Source organism: Jaculus jaculus, chromosome X, assembly GCF_020740685.1.
Source record: "Jaculus jaculus isolate mJacJac1 chromosome X, mJacJac1.mat.Y.cur, whole genome shotgun sequence".
NCBI classification, from domain to species: Eukaryota; Metazoa; Chordata; class Mammalia; order Rodentia; family Dipodidae; genus Jaculus; species Jaculus jaculus.
In genome coordinates this window covers 13,849,621-13,859,629 of record NC_059125.1, presented here as the reverse complement: position 1 = coordinate 13,859,629, position 10,009 = coordinate 13,849,621, and the positions used below count along the sequence as shown (strand labels likewise).

The window sequence follows — 10,009 nt, the reverse complement described above, 5'->3', positions numbered from 1 at the left end:
GGAGAATGATGAGGTCAAAGAGGCAGATTTAGCAGGGATGTTTGACTAGTTCTGTTTGGGCAGTGAATCTAATGAGTATGAAGTTCATTCAACAATGCCCAGTAAGGTCCTTCTATCTCCATAGAACTGTTGTAGACACTGGAATCCAGTTGTGAAAACCAAGACCAAATCCAAACCAAATCAAAGATCCCTGCCCTTGTGGGAGTTTCCATGTTAGTGGAAGAGACAGATAAGCAGCATTGATACAAATAAATTATATAATATGCTAGTGGGTGCTAAGTGCTATGGCAACAAGAAAAACAAACAAAACAAAACAAAAAAGCAACCAGTTAAAGGGGACTTGGAGTACAGAGTGTGAGGGTCTTACAATTTTGAACAGATTTTTTTCTTTTTCTGGAAGTGATAATTGTGTGAAGTGTTGGCAAATATCTGAGGGAAGACCATATCAGGCCCAGAAGTAACCAACGCAAAATCCTCATGTTGGAAGATGTTTGCAGAGCTTGTGAAACAGCAGGGGAGGGCAGTGTTGTCAGGAGAAGGAAGTCTGAAAAGTCCGGCATGGAGGGTCCAGGCATCTGGGATTGTTGCTTCCCCTAGGAATGCAACTTTGGCTGAAAGCATAATGAAGAGCTTTTATAGTTTTGATTAGACAAATAACCCTACCTGACCCATGATTTCAAATATATATGTGAATAGACTATGGCATAAAAATGAAATGTTTCTTTTTGTTTCAGCATGTTGCTTTACTTATATGATATATGATAGGATCGCTATGACACTTAAATTACAAAGCCCACTGCAGAATGTAAGTATAATTATTTTACACAAAGGGAGTTTAAAAACCAACACCCCTCATGTCTTCTAGGACCTAGGAGAAGTAACTGTGTTTATGACATTAAACTAAGCTTTCTATAAGATGCTAAAGAAAAAATATTTCTGTTTATTCAAAAAAATCTGTAATTTTATGCCTGAGTTTTAAATCAACTCGATTGTGCAGATTGCTACTGATTTTATGTTTAATTTGGAAAGAAATGCCTTAAAAATAACGTGCATGTACTGGGCTTGAATATTGAAGACTTTAAATATAACAGCAGAGAAGATAGGAGCAGAAGTCTGGGAAGTTTAAACCTATTTCCTCTTCCTTAATCCCCTTGGAGAGCCAGACGCACTGGCTATCTGGAGCCTCCAACCTTTCAGTGGAGGCAGAGGCTCTTCGCGGTTGCCCTGCCAGGTGAAAGCTGCTAGCGGGTGGGAGCACGCACCCTAGTGCGGCCAGCTGACCTTCAAGGACTCAGGGGAGAAACTGTAAGGGTTGGGGGGGGGGGCCGGGACGACGCTTGGAGACTCCAAGAAAAAGAAGAAAAGGGGGCCGAAAGAAGCCCAAGCCTCCTGGGAGATAGCACTGAATTAATGAACAGACGTGATTAGCCAAGGTAATTATGTAAAAGAGAAGGCTAGAGTTCTAAATGGCTGCAAGTTGGAGTTTACTCTGCCTAAGGTGAGTGTTTAGTGTTTGTGTTTCTGGGGCAAAGCTTTTTCTTCTTCTTCTTCTTTTTCTTCTTCTCTTCTTTTCCTCCCCCCTCCCCTTTCCTGTCTTCACCCACCGCTCAGTTAGAAAAAGCAGCTTGCTCTCCTGTCGAGACCCCATTCGCATCCCTTCTCTTCCTTGAGATCCTCAGTCCTACTTATCCCCGCTCCACCAGCTTCCCGGGACCCCAAGCCCTGGGAAGGAGCATCTGTGTTTATCCCCGCACCGCGCAAAAGCTTCCCGAGCTCATCGCACCGCCGCGGTGGTGGTGCCGCTGTCCAAAGCACACACCTTCCTCGCCAGCCCCAGCTGTCGCGTCTCGCCCCAGCGGTTCCGGGGGGAAGCGGTGGGAACTCTAACGCTCTACAGATCGAACCCCCTGCTCTGGGCATCACCCTTCCCTTCCTTCCCCGAGACCCAACGTCCGGGTCTAAGTCGTTCCACCTCCTTCCCAGAACGCTAGTTTTGTTTACAGAACCCACGGAGGAGGTTTCGGGCTGCCTGCGGCGGCGTTGGCTCCTTGTTGGGTTTAGGGAGGCAGGGGCTAGGTAGCGTTCACTGTCCTCCGGCGGGCGTGCTACGTACGGACTGTTGGACAGGAGGAGAAAGATCTGGAGAGGCCCCCGGAGTGGGTGACAAGAGAGTGCCCCCTCCCCCCGGGCGGGTGGGGGTAGGGAGAGGACTCGGCTAGGGAAAGGAGGCAGGGAGGCAGCTGCAGTGCTGTGAGGGGTGCGTGCGCGTGTGCCAAGCTCGCCCGCCGCCTCCCGGCTCAGTCTGCGCTCTTCTGCGCGTGGGGCACAGGGGCTCCGGCGCTGAGAAGCCGGAGCAGCGCCCCCTTTCCCCGGCCTGGCCTCCCCAGAGCTTGCGGCGGTCCCTGGGGCCCGAGCGCACTGGGCGGGGCACCGGACCCCAGCCGCGCTCTTCGCCCCCGCCCCGGTGGCTTGCACGGTGCCTGGCTCCCTGTCCATTGAGTTTTCCCGACGCGGACGCCCATCAATGGTCCTGCTCCGGGATGCACACGCAGCTCTCGGCCGGAGGGGGGTAGCAGCCGCCGCCTCCAGGTGCTGGCTCTCCCGGGCCCCCGCCGCCACTCGAGCCCCCGGGCGCACTGAAGTCCCGGCCATGGGGCTGCTGAGGCTGCCGTTCCTGGCGTGAGTAGGGCGACGGAGCCGCGGGGCTCTGGAGTCCTTCGCTGCCTGCATGGATGTCTTCAGCTTTGTGAAGATGGCAAAGCTCTCGAGGTGAGGTAGGGGCTGCGCGGGTTTTATTTGCACCCAGGGCCGCCGCCGCCGATGGCAACTTGGTGCTTTTTTTTTTCTCTGGAGGCTGGGAGCAGCAAAAGATAGAGTAACTGGGCTTAAGATAGGGACTGAAAACTGGGGGCCAGAGGTTGCCCCTTTCAACTTATTTCTCTCTGGCTGGTAGGGATTCTGTATCTACAGGGGTAGAGCACACACACACACACACACACACACCAATCATCAAAGCAGTTTGTTTTCTCTTAGAAAAAGCCCCAGTTGTGCTCAGGGTCACACTATATATAATTAAGGGCCAGGATAAGATGATTGTAATCATTACCATTACGGAACGCCAAAGTTCTTGGAGCTTGGGTACTTGTCTTACAAGCAGCAGCGACCTAAAGTGTTCTCTTTCTTCCCACCCCTAAATGAGACCTCCACTCTCAGGAAAAGTCAGCTCAGAGGTTGACCCTGGTGTTCCAGCGGTGACCCACATGCTAGAGCCATGGAGAGTCTGCTGTTCTTTAAGTGATTGGCTGACTGTCAAGGCTTGAAGATTCAGAAATTTTGCTTCCAAGTAGCCATAGGCAGATTTCTCCAGCAGTGCTACTTTGGGGCCACCTAGGTGGTCAGAGAACCCTACCATATCCTGCCCTGCTGTGCCTTTAAAGACGACATTGGACCCTTGAAATCATGCCTTGTGTTTAAGGCATAAACTGAGAGAAGCATTTAGGAAAGATGCTGGACGCTCCCCCCCCCCCCCCCACACACACACTCCGCCTCACACACTTTACAGTTCTCCAGCTGGAGCATCCTCCTACCCTGGAGCTCGGCGGAGGGAGCACTTAGGGGGTAGACACCTTTTTTTTTTTCAATATGGAGAGAATCATTTAGGATTAGAGTGAGATGTGTTGATTACCCCATGGGAGGATAAACAGTCTCCAAAAATCGTAGACAGAAAAAATACATGAATTTGGCTTTGCTAAATTCTATTTGGGCCACTATAGAACCTTTCGTTTTGGATATTTCCATTTTGATGGGCCTCTCTCCACCAACCCCAGTTGTTTTGTTTTTATCTGCCCATCCCCATCTGGCCTCCCCCCCACTCATATAATGAGCACATTTCCCAGGGGAAACGTCCTAATATAACTTACTCTGGGTAGATTGGAAATATAAGGTTGATGGGCAAATATGCATGTCTTAGAATCACCTATAAGAGGCCCCTGCAGATCAGAAGACCGATGTGTGAAGCAGCTGATGACTATACTGTGGCAAGATTGCTTGTTTGGTTTCATGCAGATATCATAGAGGCCCATGGCTTCACATCACTATCCTATTAACTTCCTGCTTACTTCTGCCTATGGCTGGACAATAAACATCTGTCAAATAATGAACCATGTTAGGAAAGATCTGAAGACCCATTCTGAGATTGTGTGGTGCCCCTCAGTGTGATGGAGAGAAATGTCACTAGAAGAGAAAGAAGTTCAGCTGAGTGTATGGGTTAAAGTAGCCCAGAGAATTAATTTTTCATGGTTCCAAATATCTAGAGCCCTCGAGTAGTCCTAAAACTTTGGAGTCTTGATGTCTGTGTTGTGTATAACGAAAAGATATAGTTGTTTTACTACATTCTGCGATCTGATTTTTTGTAAAGTCCAATCCAGGCTGAGTATTTGTGGATGTGTAGGTAGGTAGGTGGGTGGGGGGAGTGGAGATTAGAATCATCTTTTAACATGAGTTGAAAATTCAGTACATGGCTATGAATTTTGCTTCCCCTCCTTAATGTGATCCATGAGGCAGAGTGGTTTTATTTATTTATTTTCCTAAAGGGAGAAAATGCACGTGTTCTAAGCCAATGTGTCCACTGAGAAACCTTCCATCCACTAGAATTCTTTCCCTGAGCATGAGTTCTAGAATGGTCCCCTAAGCTGAAATGAAGGTGATTTTAGAGGGTCAGATGGTTGCAGAAAAAATAAAATTAAATTAAATTAGAAAAAAAAAAAAAACATGTCTGCAGCTGTTGGTTTCTGCCCTTGAAGAAAGGCTTGTGTGTATTTAAACACTGTTCACAGAAATCAAGTTCTTTCTTTAAAGGTGAAATAGAAAAGTGCTTACCCTGCAGGATGTTCCTGATGGCAGGATGGATAATCTTCCTACAAGATTTAACTTTGAACTGCATAGTTTCTTGTATGCTTAGCATTCTCTTGATTTAGAGGTGAACACACATAGCTCCCCCAGGTCTCAGTCTTGCCTTTACTTCCTACGCATGTGAATTTGTAAATGTTGATTCAGAAAGGATTGGCTGTAACTAATATTGTCCATGTGTCCAGTCTGCGAGTGAAGACAGTGGTAATTATGGAATTCTGAGAGAATATTAATGTTCCCTGGGCATCATAAAAGTGCATGTTTTGACTTTCCAAGGTATCTACATTTAACCACTTGTTCATGGACTCTCTGTGCCCTTTCAGCCAGGGGAAAATCCTGAATTCAAATTGTGCATCGAAAACGTAGTACCTTCTCATCATAGTCACTAAAAAATTACTGCTAGATATTGGAATAACTGGCAAGTGGTGGGGACCCTTTAAGTCATCTGTATGTTATGACCCTGGCTTGCATCCACTGTGGGTGGTACACTGTGTCATGGTTCTAGCTGAAGATTTTTTTTTCTTATTCTAATTTTCTGGTTATTAAACTGCTTCATAGTTTACATGCAGTTTTACTTCACTGTTTCCTTGGTAACAGTTATATATCATTTTATTTCTATAGTAAATGAGAGCATTACAGATGATTGCTTTATAACCCACTAATAGTATAAAATAGGCATTTTTTTTTACTGTTACTGCTACTTGTATTGACTATTTTATTTGTAAAGCCAATGCATGCCTTTAAGTGTATATAGAAGATTGCAATTCAATAGAAAAACTTATGATTATGCCGTTCTTCCTTGAGGAAGGGGAGTTGAAACCCTAAATTCACAGGGGTAGCATTAAACTAAGCAATGTGTTTGTGAATCGAGTGACTGACTTCATTTCTTTTCATTATGCAAAATGGCATGCTTTGCGATGACTGAATCCCAAGTGTTAATACATAAACATCTTTCTTATGGTAGTAGTACACCAAGGGCGTGTATTTTATTTTTTTCTTATCATTGTGTGGTATATAGCATTGACTAAAATCTGCTAGAATAAAGTATGCTAATTTTATTACAAATACCTTCCTTACGTTGGAGGAAGAGTGAAGTATATGTATTTATAGTTTCCATTGATTTTAATGGAAATTCTATTTAGATGCTATAAAACTTTTTTCTTACCTTTACAATATTCAGGATTAAATGTTTCCCGGGAAGGAGGGAAGTTAAAGAAGAGATGTAGAAGGTTAGAATTTTCCCATATCCTCTATTTTTACCTGACTAATTGCATCAATATTGCTGATAATAGTGAGCTCTGGAGGCTAGCAGTGAAAAATCTCCCAAGACTCTAGATTCGAATTTTATTAAAAATGCTGCTTGCTAATCTTCGAAGTCCTTTCTGAGTTCTGCTGATTTTTTTTTGTCGCTGTCAGGAGGTGAAATGATGAAGTTTCATAACAGAGCTAGATTCCTGTTTTTGGAATATTTAACTTGAGTTTCCTAGCGATTGCCAGTGTGTGCGGCAGAAGTGTGGTTCCTTGCAGTTTAGGGGAAAGGCAGCTAGTTCGGCCTTGTACCATTTCCATTCTCAATCTCTCTCTCTCTCTCTCTCTCTCTCTCTCTCTCTCTCTCTCTCCTCCCCCCCCCTCCTTTTACCTTCTTGCTCTCAGGATCTGATATGTGCTCTTAGTGTAGATGAAACTTACTTATTCTTTAAAAAGCGTGGCCTGGAAATTTTCACTTTCTGCTCTTAGTTAATTATTCCACTTGGGTTTTAACAGGGGAATTTAACAGTATTGGTGAATTATAAATATGCTTGTATCTTTTTTTTTTCTTTTTATGTGCTACATATTGGATGGAAGACCTCCTGTGGGTTCCCAATGAACTAACGCCCCACAGCTTCTAGAAATGTTTGTATGTATGTATGTATGTATGTGCATTGTGCCATAGCACATTTATGGAGATCAGAGGACAACTTTCACATTGGTCCACTTCTTTTACCTCATTTGAGGCAGGATGTCTTGTTCATAAGTTTCTAGGAAATTTTCTTGTCTCCACCTCCCTTCTCAATGTAGATTCCCAGGAATTACAGAAGACTGACAGAATTTCTAGTTTTTCTATGCAAGCTGAGGATCTAAACTCGGTACTCAGAAATGCACAGTGAGCACTTTATTCACTGAGCCATATCCCCAGCCCTCTAGAAATGTTTGCTTAAGGAACCATTTTGAAACCAACAATTTCACACTTGGCACAATAATAAATAGGAACTTACAAAAAGTTTGTCCAAACAGTTTCTTGCCTATATATCATGAATTGATCATGAACATTGAAAGCCAATTATATCAAGGAAAGAAATTATGACTTAGTTAAAACAGAGGATTGGCAAACTATGGCTTATGTGCCAAATCTGGTTTGCAGACTGTTAGTGGCATAGACTGTGAGTTAAGAATAGATTGTGTGTGTGTGTGTGTGTGTGTGTGTGTGTGTGTGTGTGTGTGTGTGTCTTCTTTATTTGAGGTAGGGTCTCACTGTAGCCCAGGCTGACCTGGAACTCACTATGTAGTCTCAGGGTAGCCTTGAACTCACAGCAATCATCCTACCTCTGGCTCCCTAATGCTAGTATTAAAGGCGTATGCCACTACACTCAGCAATAATGGGTTCTTTATTTTTAAATGGTTCAACCAAATAAAACAAAAGAATGATATAAAATTAAAATTCCAGTGTCCATAAATAAAATGTTGGAACATAGCCATACTCATTCATTTCTGTATTGTCCATGGTTGAATTTTCCCTATAACAGCACAGTTGAATACATGCCATAGAAATGCTAGAGCTCACAAAATCTAAAATAAAATATGTTTATAAGCAAAGTTTACTGAGTTCCTGAGTTAAATAGTGCCTTATTTTTCTTTTCTTCCCTTTCCTTTTTTGGCCCTTCTTTTCCCTCTTTCCCTCTCTAAATACTTTCCACTCTCTATTTCTCCTCTCTTTCCTCCCTTCTTTCCTTCTTCACATTCCTCTTTGCCATCTCCTACCCTCCCTCCCTCCCTCCCTCCCTTCCTTCCTTCCTTCCTTCATATAGTCTCATGTAGCCCAGCCTGGCTTTGAACTGCCCATATATCTAAGGATGATTTTGAATTCCAGATCTTCCTGACTCCTACCTCCCAAAGTGCTATGACTGCAGGCATATGCCACCATGCACTGTTAAAGTACCTTTTCCTGTTTTCCTTCTCTATCACTTTAGCTCATACTTGCACATACATGCACACATGTCAAATTGAGTATGTTAATGTACTCAAAGTTATGGCTACACAGTCACAATTAATATAGACTCTAACTTTATTAAAATTTGTGATGTCAGAGCCTTTAATTGCTTGAAACAAACTCTCATAAGTGGTCTTATTTGTTCTCTTTGTTGCATTGGGACATTATTCATGTTTATTCATTGGTTATTACATGTCTCTGTTTTCATGAAGGTAGAGAGTTACTTGTTAAAATTGACACCTTCCAGAGGCCTTTACCTAGGATGGAAAAAGAGTGGGAAGTAATACTGGTAAAACCTCACCCAGCATGTGCTGATAATGGAATGAACAGGAGAATGCTGAGTATTTCCTTACAGTATACTTGAGCCACTTGGTCCTAATGGCAAATGACCTTCCTTAATCTATTTCCAAAGGGAATACTAGATAAGTGGATTTCATTGTAGGCAGAAGAATGTCAGGTAAACTGGATCAATGTGGGGTTGAGTTAAACTTCACTTAGTATTTTACTGAGAGCCTTGTAATGAAAACCTACAGGCTATCATTAGCTCTTTATAGCAAAACCATATCAAAAATATGCTTGCTTCTGAGTAATTGAGGTCATTATGCACTTTCATTCTGAAAGTTATCTTAAAGAAATCTAAACCTTAGGTTTAGATAACAAAGTTAGCATTCCCATTTCCCCCACCCCTGGCAAAGAGATGAGAACAATTTCCTTCCCGAAGTGTTACATTTTCAGGTATCGTTTACATATTTGACACACCATTGTTACTCTGTCTTAAATGACTAGCAAGTGAAGTTGTATATTATCCATTCTGAAACTTGTTGCAACTTTGTGGTCAGATTTGTTTAGCTGAAAAGTTATCATGATTGGCATTTCTTGAGTATAAAGAAGTGCACATGTTAAAAATAAATGGCTTTAAATTAATAAATAAAAATAAAAAAGAACTTTTAAAGGGGTCAGGGAGATGGCTTAGCCGTTAAGGTACTTGCCTGCAAAGCCAAAGAACCCAGTTTTGACTTACCAGACTCACATAAGCCATATGCACAAGGTGGCACATGCATCTGGAGTTCATTTGCATTGGCTGAAGGCATTGGCATATCCATTATCTCCCTCCCCCTCCCTCTTTCTTTATCTCTCTCATAAATAAATGGTTTAGGTCTTACAGCAGATGCTTTTATTTCTATTTTGACATGAGAGACCTTTTATTTGTTGTTGTTCTTTTGGTTTTAGGGAAAAAAAAAACACCAAATTTGTGTGTCTATTAGGAAGTCATTTTTGAGTGGTAAGAAAATTAGTCTTTTTATGAAAGCAACCTTTCTAAAGTTTGAAGATGAAAACTAGTTTCCCTGTAATGACAATATAATATATAGGGTTCTAGCTTTTATTTCAACTGTTTTTCATATGTGCAGACACGTTGTGAGGTTTTCTTAATTGAAAATAGAACATAATTGTCTGACAAAGATGTGCAGAATGAATGGTGAAGTTTCCTCAGTGAATGTATAAATGAGTGCATTAGTATATTTAGCTGGCATGAATCCTTAGCTGGTCAAGGAATGTGTGTGGCAGACACAGCCACAGTGATTCAGGGCTGCAATGTCTGCTCTATATTGGGTCACATGGTGATTTCACAAGGGCTCCTCAACTGGTCTCCTAGGTGCTTGTCTGTCATGCAATTTCTAATCACCACTCTTGACCCTGGTACAGAAATAAATAGCCGTGGATGGCATCTGGCATTATTTTGACCCAAGCCCCTCACATGTTGTGGTGGTTTGATTTAGGTGTCCCTCATAAGCTTAGGTGTTCTGAATACTAGCTTTCCAGCTTATGGAGATTTGGGAATTAATGCCTCCTGGA

At 42.8% G+C, this 10,009-nt stretch overlaps 1 protein-coding gene across 4 annotated transcripts in view; it reads left to right on the top strand.

Moving 5' to 3' along the window:
- The first annotated feature begins 1,381 nt into the window (after window positions 1–1,381).
- Frmpd4 (FERM and PDZ domain containing 4) overlaps window positions 1,382–10,009 on the top strand; it is a 680,790-nt gene continuing 672,162 nt past the window's right edge. For 3 of the 4 annotated variants that reach the window (XM_045140764.1, XM_045140766.1, XM_045140769.1), the window contains exon 1: window positions 2,465–2,769. In XM_045140764.1, coding sequence (XP_044996699.1) covers window positions 2,729–2,769 — 41 coding nt within the window. In that variant the 5' untranslated portion in view covers window positions 2,465–2,728. Of the gene's footprint in view, window positions 1,499–2,464; window positions 2,770–10,009 lie in introns of those variants that run through there. The other variant, XM_045140765.1, reaches the window with a different exon arrangement.